Genomic DNA, 18160 nt, shown 5'->3' on the forward strand with positions numbered 1-18160 from the left:
CTGCAAAGATTCAGAACGGACTGAATGATTGAACAGCAACAATGTAAGACTGGAGCTATAGATAGCTAATAATAAATGAGATAGCTATAATATTATGATGTCCTTAGCTAGAATTTTAGAGCTGAATGGCACCTCCTTAAGAAGCCTTTGTTTGTTTATTTATTTATTTATTCATTAGGCAATTGGGGTTAAGTGACTTACCCACGGTCACACAGCTAGTAAGTATCAGGTGTTTGGTCTGAGGCCGGTTTTGAATTCAGGTCCTCCTGACTTCAGGGCTGGTGCTCTATCCACTGTGCCACCTCGCTGCCCCCCTTTATTTTTCACATGAAGAAACTATGCCCCAAGAGTTTCAGTAACTTGCCCAAGGATGCACATGGTAAATAATAACACTAGCGCTTGAACCTAGGTCCTTTGATTATAAATTCCATGGGAGAAATGATTTATTATACAGTATAGGGAGTGTGTGGGGAATTATTCCATACCCAGAATGCTGCTTGACCTCAGTAATTCTCTAGGAATGTCAGAGATGTCTACAAGGTATTTCCAATTCCTCTAGGCCATGGATCCCCACAAAGCATTCTTGTTTTGGGTTATCACACCCAGGAACTCCTGAGGGGTCTACCTCAAGCTTCTCTTTTGGGTTACAATTACTAATATCTATCACAATCTACCTTGCTTTCAAGCTGCCCTCTTGACAAAATTTCTTAACTGCGTATGTGGGGTGCATGGGGTTCCTGTGTGGGAAACCTTTGTCAAAATCCTCTATGATATAAATCTTCCAGAATCTAAGGAGAGAGAGCTATAGCTCTTCTTTTCTGGTATGCTCTCCTCAACTAAACAACATAATAAATTTCTTTCTAAAACTATTTCAGATTTTGGGGTCTGTTCTCATGAACATCTTCCTAAGTTCAAACTCTGGCCTCAGACACTTACTGGCTATGTGACCCTGGGCAAGTCACTTAACCCTGTTTGCCTCAGTTTCCTCATCTGTAAAATGAACTGGAGAAGGAAACGGCAAACCATTCCAATATCTCTGCCAAGAAAACCCCAAATGGGGTCATGAAGAGTTGTTCATGACTGAAACAACTGAACACACTTGCAAATCTTGATGATACTTGTTCTGACACCCCTGTGAGATAGGTAGTTCAGGTACTACCATTCCCATGTTAAAAATGAGGAAACTGAGACTCAAGTTAAATTACTTGCCCACAGCCACACAGTCAGTAACCAGGAGATTGTATTTTCCTTCTGAACCCCTAAAATCATATCCCTAGACTAGACATTTTTTAAAAGAAGCATATAGACATAATTCTAACCTGATACAGCCTTGGTGGTCCTGAATCTTGACTTTTTCTCTCACTCTCCCCAATTCCTTCACACCTCTCCAACCCCTAGGTAGGCATTGTGGTTATCCTTCTCTATGATGAATGGGACTCATCTCCTGTCGCCTTGATCTATATCTTGTCACTGCACCCAGATGACTCCAGAGGAGAAATTGAGGCTGGTGACCTTGCATAGTCTTCCCTCAATCAAATCCAATTTACTTGCAAGTCGTGGCACCATTTCCTGATATCATGGTCCTCTTTGACATCAAAGGACAAACAACAACAACTATGATGAGTAGGCCAAATCTCAGATCATATCTTTCCAAGTTGTCCTTGAAACACACACACACACACACACACACACACACACACACACACACACATCGCCTACACACAATAAGAAATAATGTGTTTAAACTTCAGCAGGAGGGATATAGATAATGCATACTGGATTGAGACTGAACCTGCTTCCGTGAGGCACCTCTCATGGAGCTGTACATGTGCTCTCACCCCTTACTGAAGGATATGTTCTTTGACAAAGGGACTGCATGCCCCAGTCCAGCACTACAGTAGCAACAACATCCCAAAATTTTACATTTTTTTTTCTTTCATATGCTTATCAAGGGGGTGGGGCAGGTTTAATTCATCCCAATCAAAGACTAACTGTGAAAAGAGGCAGTGTACCTTCACTTCAGAGTTAAGAATTAGCCAGAAACCTTGCTAAGAACCCAAATACCTTGAATCTTCTTTGTATTTGATCATTTTGCTTCATTTAGACAAATATTGTGATACTAGAGAAGACTAACAAGGAAGCATCTATTATATGCATCGATTTACATTTTTTAAAAGAGAAGAGATACCAGACCATTCTATTAGGTGCTGTGTCATGTGCTGGCAGTGTAATGTAACTGTGGCTAAATTTATATACCATGGGTTTCTGAAAAGTTGGCTATAAATGGAATTTTTGTTAACTCTAATTTAAATGCAGGAGGGAAGTTTGTTATTGAGGAGTCTTACTATGAATCCTTTTGTAAAGTGAATGATCCAGATTACAACATGCATGGTAGGGTTGTGTAAAGCAAGTTATGCTTGTTAAAGCTTACATATGTGTAGCACCTTACAATTCACAAATCTCTTTCTTGAAAACAACTCTTTGACTGGAGGCATTATAATCTACATTTTACAGATGAAGAAACTGAGGCTCAGGAAGGTTAAATGTCTTGTTTATAGTTATACACCTAGTAAATGTCAGAATTGAGACTTAAAACCATGTTTCCTGAGTCAACTACTCATTATACTATGGCCCCCGAGTTCACTACAATCTTATTACTCCCCAATTTTATATTATTTAAGGGGTTTGTTTCATCAGAAAATATAATGTCTCATATCAGAAACAGAGATGAGGAAACATTCTATTTCTGGGTGTGACTTCTTTTTATGCTTTCATTTTCTTCCATGAAATACATTCCTGATATTATTTGCCAAGAGCCTCTTTTGAGGGGGACGATCCCACTTTGGTAGTTAACCTCTTTCAGTTCCCTATCTTAAGAATGGAAATAATACTAACTAAATTTATGAGATGCCCATTTTGATATAACTTCTCTACATAAGCCCAATTGTATAAATCCAAAGGGAGAAAATTGTTGAACAAGAAAGTTATTAATAAAATGATTATCACTCAAGATAATATGATTTGACTTGGAAATGTTAACATGTTTTCTGTGGCTTAAAAGTAACATTAACCAGTTTTTTTTCATTTTTAAAGCATATAGAACTCTGGGACTAAGGGAAAACAATTAGCCTCAAAGTACAAAAGGAAATGGAACACTTTCAGGAGATATTTCTATATGTAGCTTTCTTGAGAAATTTTTAGCTAATGCTGGTATACCAGTAATTACATGTAAGCCAGAATTATTATTACTGTCAGGATGTATCTCTCCCTTGGATTGCTATCAAATACCCTAGGCTGTTCTGGTACTTTATTTGATTATCTCCTCCTTGCCCTATGGCAAGAATACATGAAGAAAATGAATTTGGAGTTATTGTCAAATCACTGCCAGGAGGGAGTGATGGACACTTCAGCACTGTAGAGTATAAAAATTAATTTGGGCCAAGCCTAAGTTAGCAAGCCTCTGCTTTTAGTGCCCCGTCATCATGAGGGGTTCTGGAAGAAGTCTAATTAGAGGACCTGGGAGTGGCTCTGTCATCTCTTGATGATATTAAAAGAAGGAAAAGGAAAGAGAAGAGGAATACACTGGGGAGGGGTGGAGAGAAAGGATGAGGAAAATTATCTCACATAATCACAAGTAGAAGTCTGTACAAACAAGAAGGGGTGGGGAGAATGGGCAAAACTTGAACCTCACTAGCTGTAGGAACCTTGGCAAATCATTTACCCATGATTGCCTAAAAAAAGAAAAGAAAGTACAAACAGGTCTGCTCTCCCCCACCCCTACAAAGTGGGAGCACAATTTTCCCCCTACCACTTAGGTCCTTGGGGAGAACAGTCTCAAACTTAAAGCAGCTGTTGCAAAGCATTTACCTACCATGTTCACTTCTGATTGCAGCATAGCCAATGGGTAGAGAATCTCTCTTCCTTGCAGGAAAAGACATCTCAACTGCCAGATCTATCCACTTCTTCGATGGTTCAAGCAGGTCATTCCTTGAGCTGCTTCCTACACTTGCTGCCAGACCTCTGGTAGTTTTCCCACCCTTTTGAGATCTCACAAGACCCTGTCCCAAAGGAAAGAGGTGGCCCCATTCCTGATGCAGTCTTGCCTACAAGAAGCTCACTGAGCTCAGAGGAGTGTTCTTACCGTTTGTGGCCAAGAGGAAGAAAAGAGAGAGATTTTGCCTCTTGGTAACTCTTATATGCACATTAGGTTCTGGCTTAGCTGCCAGTTAAAATTCATTTGCCTTCATATAGTAAGCCAAAAGGAAACAGTCATAAAATATCTGCACATGCTCTGAGGTGGAGGGTAGGGGCCTCCATTCCATTTTTCTGGAAGCAGGCTCTTCAAGCCACCACTGGGGTTACTATCAAGCAGAACATTCTCTAAAGGCAGGATTCCCATGGGCTAGTTCCCCATTATAGAGAAAATAAAGACCTCTTAAAAATCCTGGAGGTTTCCAGCCTCCATTTAAGCTAATGATAGAGGGAGAGAGCCAGATGGTTATAGAGCCCCAGCTGCTATCACTTTCCTGGTTTATAGTCCCACTCTCCTATTCTTCATTCAATGACACTGGCCTCCTTGCTGTTTCCTGAACGAGACATTCTACCTCCAGATTCCGGGCATTTTCACTAGCTGCCCCACATACATGGAATACTTTCCCTCCTCACATCCACTTTTTGGCTTCCCTTTCTTCTTCAAGTCCCATCTTTTAAAGGATGCCTTTCTTAATTCTAGTGCTTTCCCTCTGAAGATTATCTCCAATTTATTCTCTATATAGCTTGTTTGTATATGGTTGCTTGCATGTTATCTTCCTTTTCCAGCTCTTTACAAGCATGGACTGTTTTTTACATTTCTTTGTATCTCCAGCACATAGCCTAGGCTTTGGCTACTAACATAGTAGAAGCTCAGTAAATGCTTGTTCCTTCCCCTTCCCTCCTCTTTCTAACTGGATACTGTAACTTGTGCCATGAATGGGGTTGATGAGAAGAGTCACGCCATATAAATAAATGGGGGGGGGTCATTTGATTGGCAAAGAGTTGAAGAATCAGGGAAGAGAACAAAAGCTAGAACTCTGATTTCAAAGGAAAATCTGAACTTATAAAATCCAATTTATAAAAAAAAAAGTACACAATAAAATCCATTACTTTGTGTTTCAAATAAAGAACCAAGTTCCTTGGCGGGGGGGGGGGGGGTGAAGGAAACGTCAGTAAAAAACAAAAGTATAAAGTTCTATAGATGTTTAAAATAGAAAATGCCTCCTGCTATGGGGAGTAATAAGATTTAAGAAGCAGTGGACAGCTGGGAAAGAACACTATTATGAGAGTTAGGAGAGAGGGAGGAGAGAGAGAGACAGAGAGACAGAGAGAGACAGAGAGAGAGACAGACAGAGAGAGAGAGAATATGAATCTAAAGCAAAAAGGTAAACAAGATGTTTATTGGGCATTTATGTATTGTCAAATGGTATAGAAAGTTCCCCAACTTCTATTCCTTGCTTCTTAGTAATTTGTAGTCCCACTGACCCTGCAGTTTTACCTTCATATCTTTCTTAAGCCCTGCTACATTTTTCACTCTAAGTGTGTCGGGTTTCAGTTTCATCATTGGTAACAACTGTGTCATCTTACTGAAACAAAATGACAGAGGAAGAATAAGAGGAACAGGGTGGAAAGGCAGGCGTAATATTAATTTTGGCAAACAGCTAGGGAACCTGAAGCTTTTAAAAAAATTCCACTGGATCACTTAGATGTTTACTAATCATTGAGGATATGTGCTATAACTAGCATCAAGCTTATTTATTGTTTCACCTGCTTAATTGTTTTTAAATACATATAACAGCAACATGAAACAGCATGGCATAGTAAATGGAAGGCCAGTTAGACTCAGGAACACTTGGGTTTAGGTCTTGTCTCTAATGCATACTAGTTAGCAATGGGCAACTTTCTAAGACTTGATAAGTTACCAATGAAATGTGCATCTGCATTGGTAGAAGGTGTTTCTATGCTGAGAGCTTCCTATCCTAATAAGATCTTGAGGATCATAATTTGCCAAATGCATCTATTGACTTGAAAGAGTTGTTAGACTGATAGATGTGTGTAATTTACATCTCTGGAATCAATTTTCCTTCCATAAAAAGGATATGGTAAAGTGGTGTAGCAAATAAAGGGCTAGCCTTGGGATTGGGAAGACCTAGTCTTGACTTTGACTGGCTAGGTGACCTTTTGCAACTTAGGGTAAATCATTTAGTTTCCCAGGGCCCCACACAACTCTCTAAGAAAGTAAATTACAGAAGAATTGTCCATCTATATCAGTGTTGGGAGTTTCTGTACTAAAAAATCCCAGGTCTGAAAAAAAATAAAAATAAAAACATTTGAGGAGAGTTTGAGGAAACAAAAACAGGCTGTAGACATCACTGGTTTGAGAAAAGTGAGTTGCCTCTGGTTGGTTGGAACAGTGAACAGAGTTCTGTTCCTTCATCTACCATGGGATGATCTTTAGTGTTCCTTAGGCAGTAAGAACAGCCATGTTATCCCCATCTCTATGGGCTGCAAGGTAATCAGAAGCAGCTGGACCTCCTTAAGAATCCCTAGCCTGCAAAGCATAATGCACCTAGTTCCAAGGGCCCAGAAAGGGAGCTTGAGTGGCTGAAGTTCCTAACTTAAGTTATATTGTTTTATTTTACAAACAATTGTTTTAAATCAAAACCTAAATTAGGTTCTGGCTTGAGGCCCAGCTCTGAAAGAAATTTACAGGAAGAATGATATTTGTTCTTATCCTGGGACCATTTGAAGGACAGGGTCTGAATGAAGCAGGATTTGGAACGGGTCAGCTGGTTTGGATGCACAATTAGTCCACCTTGAAGACTACAGATGATCCTTTAAAACAAATCTCAGACCTATGAATTCATCTCTTAAAGATATTTCAGCATTTCTGGGGCTCACAGTGGATATGTTTGTCTTTTGTTAGGGCAGCCATTGCATTTCTTCATTATCTGAGGGTACATTTTTTCCCACTATTGCACAGAAGTTTATATATGCCCTGAGTGTTTGTGTTTGAGTTATTAATCATTCATTGACAGTAGAAAATCAGATTGCTTGGCTAGCTGAGCATTCTTTTTAAGAAACCAGATGTTGCTAAGTGTGATGGTTATATGGTTATATGGGGTGGGCAACTTTGCTAATTAATATGTAAAATAGATGTGTGTGATTTATAATAGAAAATGTAATTCATCTGTTGGTACTAAATAATATAAAAGAACAATTGTTTACACAATGATTTGCATAATGCATACACAACTCCTAATTTTGCATTCTCATTGGAATGGGAGAATTCTGTTCTTGTTTGTTGTTGGACTTTGGCCAAATGACTTATCCTCTTTTCATTTCTTAGAGATCTCCATTTTTTCCTTATTTGAAAAGGGGTTGACAACTATTTCAATGAACTGTTTCTCTGAGCTTATTCTAATAAGGTTCTACCTATTACATATTGCATCTACTCTCTGTAGCCTTTCTCATAATTGTAGTACAATTAATTCTATACATTGGCATTCTGAAGAAGTCTAAAAAGTCCCTACCTCTCCACTTGTGGAGGACAGAAAAATCTGTCCCTTTAAAAGCCAAAGCTGAAGGAAAATAGTGCAGATGAACCACTTATATTGGATTTGTTTACAACAAAGCATCTCTGCAATGAGAAAACATTTAGTATAATGCCCAAATGTTTTTAAATCCACAGTTTTGAGGTTACTGGTCATTTATTCTCAATAATCTCAAATAGGCAAGCCACATATATGTGGCTTGAATCTACTGTAGGTCTACATATTAACTTGAATCACTAGAAATCTCAGGGAAAAAATGAAGTTTCACTCATTTTAGCAAGTTGGGGGCAAAGTTTGGAATTTGGTAGAGAATCTGATTAATATATTTCCTTCAGCAGTTCAAGAGATGAGTGATTTAATTAAAGTAAGTACTCCCTTCACCAACAGAGACTACAGCTCCTCCATTCCTCAGATAGTTTCATGAGTTGGGTGGTTAAAAAATAAAAACATACAGTAAGATCATCAGCTGATGTCTGACTTTCAATAATGAGTTTCTCTGTATAGTAGTTTTTCCTCAGATGACAGGCATAATCTGTAACTGGGCCATATTCAAAAAATCTCCTTAGAACTTCTGAAATATAGGCATGGTCCTTGAGAACCCAGGTTCACCTTCGCACCATGTTAAAGTGTCAGAGCAGGATTTCAGTGGACAATACAAACAGATACTGAAATATGACAGCACCTCATTTAACCTTGCATTTATTTAGTGTATCATTCCCATAGAGAGCATCAATGGGGCCAAGACTCACACTGATCAAATCATAGCCATCCAAGTATCATAGAATCATACATTTAGACATATCAGGGACCTTAGATATCACCTAGCTCTGGGGTCCTTAACCTAGAGTCCAGAGACTCCTTGAGGCTCCATGGATAGATTTCAGGGGATATGAACTTGGATGGGGAAAAAAATTGCATCTTTATTAGCATTTCCTTTAATTACTTAAAATCATGCTAAGAAAGGGTCTATAGGCTGCCAAAGAGGTCCACGACATAAAATATGATTAAGAAACCCTGCTCTAATCCATCCCCTTCATTTTATAGAGAACATAAGTGATACACATATGACTAGAATAAGAGGACAAGATATGCTGTCAGGACTAATGCAACACTAATGCTGAGACAATATCTCGAGGTACAAATATTGCTTGCATAATAGCTAACCTAATTATTCTTTGCTTTCCCCTAATTTCTACTTGAGACCATTCTAGTGATCTAGAATCAAGTGAGCTTTTGTTAATTAGATTTTTGTAAACAAGATGTTATAATCTTTCATTCTTTTCTGTTTTTAGTCCTCTAAAATAAGATTTGGCTGAACATTTAAGTTGTTCACTTTTTTCTCTTATTTTCCTTTCCTCTTAGGTTACTTTGTGACTATCCAGATGAAGTGAAGCATCTTACCCCATGATCCATTTCCTTTTGCCCCAGTCTCAGACCTCCAGTGGAAGAGAGACCCTGGCTCAACTATAGTGGAAAAAATTCTTATGGTTGCTCTGTGGCATAAAACACAGTGTTCTTGGCAGGGTTGAGATCAAGCACTCTCATGATTGATGAGGGGAGTGCTTTTCCCTTAGAAAACATCTTAGCAACGTTCTTCTCCAAACCCTAGTTTGAGCTTGCCCTGGAATCATAATACCGAATTTGTGATACCACAGTTGCTTTCCTGGCAGTAGACTATGGTACTATTGACAGAAGACACAGACTTCATTGTAGGATCAAACAGAGGGAGAATAAAGGGTCTGAGAGAAAGAGAAAGGTCTTAATCAAGTAGAGTAGCCTCAATGAGAGTACAAAAAAAAGGAGGAAAAAAAGTTGAATGTTCTCAAGTTTGTCTTGGTTTCAATCCTCTTCATCAAAACTCCAGCTCAACAATGAAAAAGGCTAAATTTACAGATTTAGGTAATAGTTTGTTTGATAAATGGTATGCTTTTGTAATGAAAATCTGTCTAACCTGTGAGAGGCTTCTTAAGCCATGACCTAGGGCTGAATTTTAAATCTTGTGTCTCAATCACTTTTTGAGAACCTTTACTTTTTTCTTCTGTTGAGAGTCAGTAACCCATGGTAAAAATACCAGGCTGCATAAATTATTTTTCTTCAAAACCCACAAAAACATTAGGTTTCTTTAAGGGAGAAAAAAAAGTCTCACTCATTTACTTTTAAAATGTCAATGAACAAAAAAACAAAACAACCTACTTCACATTTATATTTATTATAGCTAGTTGAAACATGTAGAAGGAGGAGAAAGCATTTCCCCTTATTAGTATCATGTAATAGGACTTTTAATAAAATGAGAAGAGACATGCAAAGAGTCACAAAAGGAAACATGGGTATATCTCTTTGCGCCCCAAAAAAACAGCAAAGAAGAGAAATTTTGAAATAAAGGTAGAGGCTAGAACACAAAGAACTACAAAGACAAATGGGGGGGGGGAGAATAGAAAACAGCCTGTTGCTGAAGGAAGAGAGTTGAACTTCTACTCGCAGAAGTTGAATGTGGCTCTGCCACTGACTACCCATGTGACCCTTGGTCAAGTCAGTTAACTTTCTGGGCCTTAGTTTCCTTATTGATAATGTCTAAGTTCCCTTCTGGACCTATGATCCTATAATCACCATCTTGTGGCCTTTCCAGGCATTCCTGCTGAAAACTTACAACTGTGTAGCATTTTCCCAACAATGGGCACAGATAAGGATTTTGATTCTTGGTACCTGCCTTGAGAGCTGGATGAAACGAAGCTGAGAACTGATGGTTCCCCATCCTTCATATAACTCAGAGATTCTTAACCTCTTTTTGTGTAACAGTCCCCTCTGGCAGGCTGCTGAAGCTTTTGAATTTTGCAGAATGTTTTTAAATGCATAAAACAAAATATATAAGATCTAGAGGAAACCAATTATATGGATTAAAGAAATAAAAACAACAAAGCTCATGGACCCCAGGTTAAGAACGCCTATCTAAATGCTGCCAGAGAGTTGAATATCAAGAAATAATCAGAAGTCTGTATTCCAAAGAGATCATACAAATGGGAAAAAGACCCACATGTACAAAAATATTTATAGCAGCTCTTTTTGTGGTGCAAAGAATTGGAAATTGAGGGGATGTCCATCAGTTGGGGAATAGCTGAACAAGTTGTGATCATGTTGGAATACTATTGTGCTATAAGAAATGATGAGAAGGCAGACTTCAGAAAAACCTGGAAAGACTTACATGAATTGATGCTGAGTGAAGAGAGCAGAACCAGGAGAACATTGTACATAGAAACAGCCACATTGTGCGATGACTAACTTTGACAGATTTATCTCTTCTTAGCAATGCAAGGATCTAAGACAACTACAAAAGACTCATGATAGAAAATGCTATCCATATCCAGAAAAAGAACTATGGCATCTGAATGCAGATTGAAGCATATTATTTGCTCTCTTTTTTTTTTGTTTCTTCTTTCTCATGGTTTATTCTTTGGTTCTAATTCTTCTTTACAACATGACTAATGTGAAAATAGGTTCAAGATGAATGTATTTGTTGAACCTATATCAATTTAGATGCCATCTTGGGATGGGAGGAGGGGAGAAATGGGGAGAAAATTTGGAATTTAAAATCTTATGGAAGTGAATGTTGGAAACGAAAAATAAATACATTATTTTTTAAAAAAGAAATAATCATATGACTGCATTTTAAAGTTTTTATCTTAGTATTGGGCATAATTTAGACTTGAATTTTTCAACATGCTTTATATGTTAAAATTGAGATGAGTGACACAATGATTACATCTAAGTGTTTTAAAAGTGAAATTTAAGTATAATACAGGCTTTACTTTTTCAATAAAGTCTTGAAATTCACAATGACTAGACAGCTCACTGAAAAGTGAAAAATTCAATCAACCAACTTATTTGTCTATTAAATGATGCCAAACAACTGGCTTGATTTTTCTTCTCTACCACACTGACTGATTCTTTCGGTCTCATGTATTAGTTAATGCATGCTATTATTTTTGTGTGTGTGGAAACCACTGTAATTCATATGTGTGGACTGATTTATGTCTCTACTGATTATGCTCAAGTGTGAAATGCACCACTGGGGATTATGTTTCAGCATAACCATTAAAGACACTGAAGGGGAAATATTCATAATGTCTAATAAGTGAAGCCATCAAGATGTCAGCATGAAAAAAGTATGTTAACACTGCCTGTTTTGTTCTAACAGAGTCTATGACATAAGCAATCAGCACTTGAAAATCTTCAATTAGCAATATGGGAGCAATGGTAAAAATTTAGTGTAAAGTGTAGATCTCTGAAAAGGTCCTGTGGTCTAGAACAGTGTCATTAAATCTCTGTTATGCAAATATAATTTCTCATTCAAAGATGCTAGTTTAGTTATTTATTGTAGGATGCCAGCAAATGAAATAACGAGAAAAGTTGCTATCCCTGGTGATGCTTCTTATTCAGTTTAATTACATATTAATCAAGAAGGGAGGGGACAGCAAATGAGAGCTTTACAGAAGACCAGAGTATATTTATTAAGTCTGAATAACTCAAAGTAGAGCTTTGGGAACTCTTAGGTTAATTTAACCAATATAAATAGCCAAACCAAGTCATTATCCAATCTATATTGGATCTTGAATTTATCTGTATCAGATGTCTACATAACCTAACAGGTATTCCAGTTTCACTTCACGTGGTGTTCTTTTACATATAACCTTTAAGGCCAGAAGGTCCTTACAGAACACTGGGGCCAGAACAGAGATCCTATCTAATGCACTGAAAAGATGACGAACAAATAGCAAACTGGAGAAGCATACTGGAGCAAAAATCAGTGAGCATACTGGAGGGCCACCTTTGGCCTTTGATGTTCCTTAGACTACTCAATGTCCAAGGGACAAATTACCAGACCAACCACTGGTAAATTAAAACTTTCTTAGATGAATCCTATCACTTACCAGTTTCTAATAATATTAAAGTAGCACTTCCCTTTTGATAAGGAGGAAAATGTGAATAAAACCATCAGCAAGAGATGAGTCATGGGGCAAAAGCCTTCAGTTGCATGGAGTAGTCTCAAAGCAAGCCTAGAGGAAAGGAAAATGAGAGGGAAAAAAATCTTATTTGGCTGGATTTAACACAGAAGAGAATGAAAGGTTGTGGCATCTGGTTTGCAAAATTTTGATGAACAAAAAGCCCATCTGCTTTTATTATCCTTTTTTCCCCTACTTTTCCTGTCTCCCCACTTTACTATTTTTCTCATTGAAAAAACAATCAGTCCCACTTCCTTAAAAAAAAAAATAACTTGGCCCCCTTGTTTAGAAGCTATTTTTCTCATGCAAGCCATGGAGGGGGGGAATTACATTTAATAGAAAATGCCTTGTTTTCAACTATCTTAAATTTGAAGCCATAGGAGACTGTAATTAAAATTACTATCAAAGATCTAGAGATTGGGTCTAATTCTGTGGTCTTTAAGAAATCAGACTTGTGCTTGGATGCCCCGGAATATTTAGACACCATAACATTTTAATGGCTATAAAGACCTCGTGTCATTATTTACCTTGTATTGGTTTACAGCAATTCGTAGTCACAGTTACCAACATGTATGCTGTGAGCCTATTATTACAGTGGCAAACTAGGGAGAAAACACTAAAGCCACCATTCAAACCTGGTTACCTACTAAATATCATTAGTGTTCACTGAGTAATATAGAGGAACTTTGGGCAACAGCAATTGCCTCTTACAAATGCCATTGTTTCGGATTATCATTCTATACCAAGCATACCAAAATTGGCTATTTTCAAGGAATGTGGCTTTTCATTGTAAGCTTTGTGATGTATATGGTCATGAGATTAGAACTTTAGCTGAGCTGATCTTGGATGAAATACAACATAACTGTGCTAATAAGGGAGACAGTACACAATGAGGCACTTTCTTGAAAAGTACTAATAATGTTTCTGGTTGACTATAGTCAGTAGCTGCATGTTTTCTTTAAAAAAATGGAAAATGAAAGATTGCTACCAAGTTTAGTATTATATGACCCCTTATTATGAAGGTCATAGAGATAAGTTGTCTAGATGAGACAGGTTTCAAGCTGCAGCTTCATTTTATAATAAGCAAATTTGAATTTCCTCATGTCATAGTCACATATCAAAAATATAAGAGCTGACATTGAAGTAGTGTGTTCAGGTTTGCAAAGGTCCATATATATATATTCACCATACCTCATTTTATTCTCCCAACAACCCTGTGAAGTAAGTACTACTATCTCCATGTTACAGATGAAGAAACTGAGACTTCAAAGTGGCTTGCCTGTGGTTTCAAGTCAAAATTATTTTTGGATAACTCCCTTCTTCCCTTTTTTGGGTGGTGGGATTGAATTGAATAATTGTTTTGTTTCACTAGTAACAGGAACTACTACAAAGGTACTTGGATTAAACTATGGTTTTTTTGTAGGCAATTAAGAAAAAAATTTTATTGCCTTTCAATTTGAATTCAACAGCAACCTGGTTTAAAAATTGTCTTTTTAATTTCATTGTTTTTTTCTGATAGATACTATTTAACTAAATTACACTTGATTTCATTATTTATTCTTGCATATTGATGCCTTAATTTTATGGTACTCTAACAATTTTTATTAAGGAAACAACACATAAAAAAGTAAGAGCAGAATATTCTATAAAATCTAAATCATTTCTGCATTGAATAATAGGTACTATTTTGAGACATTTATTAGCTTATTTTTCATTGTAAATGCACAAAAAACTTTCCAGGCTTTGGAAAAACAGAAACACATTTTCTTGTCTCCAGTTGGCTCAGGTATAAACATATTTTTCTTTAAACTTACTACAAGAGAAATTTGCAAGTGGTTCAATTAAAAAAGCCCCAACCCTTTTTCAGCTATACTAGGTCATCCTACTTCTTTTCTTAAACTTTATGGTTCAATGAAATAAAGCCATTAAAAAAGTTATCCTGTCATCAAATATATTTGTTTTGCTTTCCAACATACTTCTTAGGTATAAGTTTTATCTTGTTTTTAGTATTTACCTATTTGTGAAAACTCTTCCAAAAAACTTTAATCTTTGGTATTGTCTTAAAGTTTATCAAATGATAGCTCAGAACCTTTCCTGTCAAAATTGAAATTGTCCCTTTCCACCACTGTGGCCATAAATGCCCTACATGACATGTACTGTTCATTTCTTCTTCATATTTTAGGATATTTTTCAACTGATAGGGTGAGGGAGGTTTTGCATTTCTATGATAAAAATCTTCTCTGTCTTTGATTTTTCAGTGCATTTCCCCTGTGATTTATTATTATATTTCTTCATGGAATTGATTTAGAGAATCTTAACTTACCTTCAAATGGTTCAGATTTCAATTTCTGTGACTAGGAGTTTCTTCTATTGTTTTTGCTTAAGAAACCAACACTTGCCCTTCAATGTAGCTTAAATAAGATAAACTGTTTCAGCTTTTCAGATTAAATTGTATTGTCATCAAAGGAATGGTTCCAGGAGTTACTTCTACATGTTTGAAAGGAGAAAAAAAAACCCCAAAAAACCAAAACCTCTCCACTGCTCATTTAGCATTTTACACCAATTTGCTTCACCAGTGTGATTTCTAGAAGCATAAAATTTCAGAAATAAATGTATTTATTTTACATTACTAATAGAGTAAATTGGTATTTATAACATTAGCTTAATTTCAACATTTTAACAAGAATTAAAAAGTGTTACCTTAATAATTATGGACTCAAAAGGTTCTAACTTTTGCAGCCACTCAAATTAGAAAAGGAAAACATCTCTAATTAGGCAGCCAGTAGTGGAAAGACACCAGTGTATAGAAACAGGAATGCCTTTCCAAAAGTTTAGGAAAAATTAGATGTGGGTCTACGCTAATAAACTTACCAGTTTTTCAAGATATGACCATACTTCACATTTTCTAATGGGGAAACACTGGACTATTTGAATCTTTTAAGAAGTACAACCCAAAGATATAAAAGGGGCCTAGATTTTCTTCCCTACATGGATTGTCCATATACAGCTACTATCCTGAGTGAAACGATTTTTAATTTTCTTACTGGAAAGGATACATTTAATTACAAGGCTGAACATCAAGGTAAAGTGACATTGCAATTCAGTCAATCTTGGAGAACAAGCTAGGTCCAAAACCTTCTGTGAAGCTCTGTCCTTATGTTTAATAACTAGGTTAGGTGAGCCTGCATAAAAATGTTGTTCTCAAAGATGTCCCAATCTGCTTCCCAATATTTAATCTACTGTATACAACCAGCACATAAGTCTGCATGACAGGGTAGGAAATGATCGATTTGTCACCACTTTCAAGCAGGCAACAAATAAAACTCAAAAGGGAATTTCCCTGTTCTAATCCTAAATATTTTAGTTAATACAGTAGGACTAGATTTCCAGAGGTGTCAGTAAATAAAAGTGCAATTAGGAAATTTCAGCCCCTCCCCTAAGTTTGCTAAAAATTGTTTGATACACTTAGGTTTGTCTCCCATAGACCTCCCACTCCCACCCTCAGTCCACGTCAGGCTGAATAGCCTTCAGGTTCAAGCCTGTTGCCCAAACCAAGCTAAATATAAGACACTGAAGGAAAAAAAAAAAAGAAAAGAAAACAATACTTGGAGAAACCTAAGCTTTTTGTAAAGCCATTCGAAGATAGAAATGATCACATGAGACTGACTCAGTGGGATCTTCCCCAAGTGACCCCTTGTTAATGTATTTATTTTCACACTGCAGTCGCAGAAACATTTCATGCTGGAGCCCCTGCATGGAGCCAATGACAAGAAAACACTTTATTATAATAATAATTATTATTTAACAAAGCTATTAAATAACCTGTACACAAAAGCTCATTCCTGTCCCAGCAAAAGCCATAGCATTTAGAAGCCTCCAAATTGTTTCAGACTTGAGCTGCTTTTAAAACTACTTAGATGGTCAGGAAAGCCTTTTAGCATAAAACGCCTGACCCTTGCACACCCCAGAGGTCTGAGGGCCTTTCCTCAGGGGGAATGACAGAGACTCGACGGGCAACCTCCAGTCTAGGGCTTCGGAATCCATTTGCCCCACCTCCTCCCCTCCCACCATGCTCCATCACCCCCCTTAAACCAACTATTTTTGACCTCTCAGACCTCTGAGAACTGCCAGGAAAACAACTGGATCTGAGGCAGCTTCCCGGGAAAGCGCCGAATTTGCCAGGAATAGGGCAAGAAGCTTGGGCTGGGGGCAAATCCTCAGTTTGTCCGAAGGCCCCAGTGCTGAACAAATCCAAAGCTTCCCGTTGGTGCAAGCGGCTCCCGGGGCCTCTCAGGCCCCGGGACGATGGCGGGGAGGGCGCAGTGGCATGAGTCAGGGACGGTTGTGGTGGGGACGTTCAGAGATCCCGGGTGTCTTCCCGCTTGACCCCGGCCTCTCCCGCCTTGAGCTTCTTGTTCTGGTGCGTCTTCACGTGCTTGGCCAGGTGGTCGCTCCTCATGAACCGCTTGCCACACTCCGGACAGGCGAAGCGCTTCTCGCCCGTGTGAGTCCGCAGGTGCCGCTGCAGCTCGTCCGAGCGCGTAAAGCTCTTGCCGCAGAAGAGCCAGTTGCAGACGAAGGGCCGCTCGCCCGTGTGCCAGCGCAGGTGCGCCTTCAGGTGCGACGTCTTGCCGTACACCTTGCCGCAGCCGGGGACGTGGCAGACGTGCTGCTTCTTTTTGCCGGGCTCCGCCTCGGGGGCTCCACTCGCTGCCTGGCAATTGGGGCAGCGGCAGCGGCGGCACCTCCTGGCCGTGGCCGCCAGGGGGGACTTGGTCTGTAGCAGGGCGGCGATCTGGCTCTGGTACTGGGCAAAGTCCGAGTGGCCCAGCACCAGGCTGCGCTGCAAGGCGGCGGCCGCCGCGGCCGCAGCAGTGGCCGTTGCAGGGAAGCGCGGGGCGTGGTGACCCGGGTGGCCCCCGCTGCAGCCTCCTGGGACGCCGCCCCCGGGCACGCCTGGGCCTCCTGCCCCGGCCCCGGCCTGCGGGATGCTCCACCACGGAATGTCCTCCGGGACAGGGTTAGGGGAGAGCTGGCGGCAGGGCGGCGGGGGAGGCGGCGGCGGTGGGGGAGGCGGAGGAGGTGGCGGAGGCGGGGGCGGGGGCAGCAGATTGGAGTAGCCAGGTGGCAGGGCGGCCTGGGCGGCGTAGGGCACATAGGCTGGGGGGCAACTGGCCGGCAGGGCTGCCATGGAGGAGGGTAGCATCTTGACCGGTGAAAATTCGTAAGGGTAGGAGGGGTCTGCCGGTGGGGTGAGGGGAAGTTCGTGGGCCGCCCCGAAAGAGGGCTGCAGGTGGTTCTTCTGGGGCGTCAACCCCAGGCTGGGGTGGGGAGGAGGTAGGCCTCCTGGCGAGTGAGCTGGCATGTCGGTAGTCCACGGGTGGAAAATCCTGGAGGGTGAGCCCAGAGTCGGGTCGTAGGAGACCTGTAGGAAGTCCGGAGGGGCGGCCGCACCCGGCTGTCCGATTCGGCTACAGGTGGCCGCCAGGAGCGCCAGCGGCGAGTGTTTGACCAACTCCGGAGAAGCGCTTGGGGTACGGTCCTGCATAGGAAGAGGTGGTGAGGTCGTGGGGTGGG

General features: G+C 39.6%; 2 protein-coding genes across 2 annotated transcripts in view; both read right to left on the reverse strand.

The window, feature by feature from the left end:
* Positions 1-8992, reverse strand: part of ERICH2 (glutamate rich 2) — a 114978-nt gene extending 105986 nt beyond the window's left edge. The window contains exon 1 of the mRNA XM_027865700.1: positions 8988-8992. Within this exon, the coding sequence (XP_027721501.1) occupies positions 8988-8992 (5 nt within the window). The remainder of the gene's footprint in view (positions 1-8987) is intronic.
* A 7854-nt stretch (positions 8993-16846) lies between these two features.
* SP5 (Sp5 transcription factor) overlaps positions 16847-18160 on the reverse strand; it is a 2445-nt gene continuing 1131 nt past the window's right edge. The window contains exon 2 of the mRNA XM_027866083.1: positions 16847-18125. Coding sequence (XP_027721884.1) covers positions 16941-18125 — 1185 coding nt within the window. The 3' untranslated portion in view covers positions 16847-16940. The remainder of the gene's footprint in view (positions 18126-18160) is intronic.

Source organism: Vombatus ursinus, unplaced genomic scaffold, assembly GCF_900497805.2.
Source record: "Vombatus ursinus unplaced genomic scaffold, bare-nosed wombat genome assembly UNPS02014779.1, whole genome shotgun sequence".
Lineage (NCBI taxonomy): Eukaryota > Metazoa > Chordata > Mammalia > Diprotodontia > Vombatidae > Vombatus > Vombatus ursinus.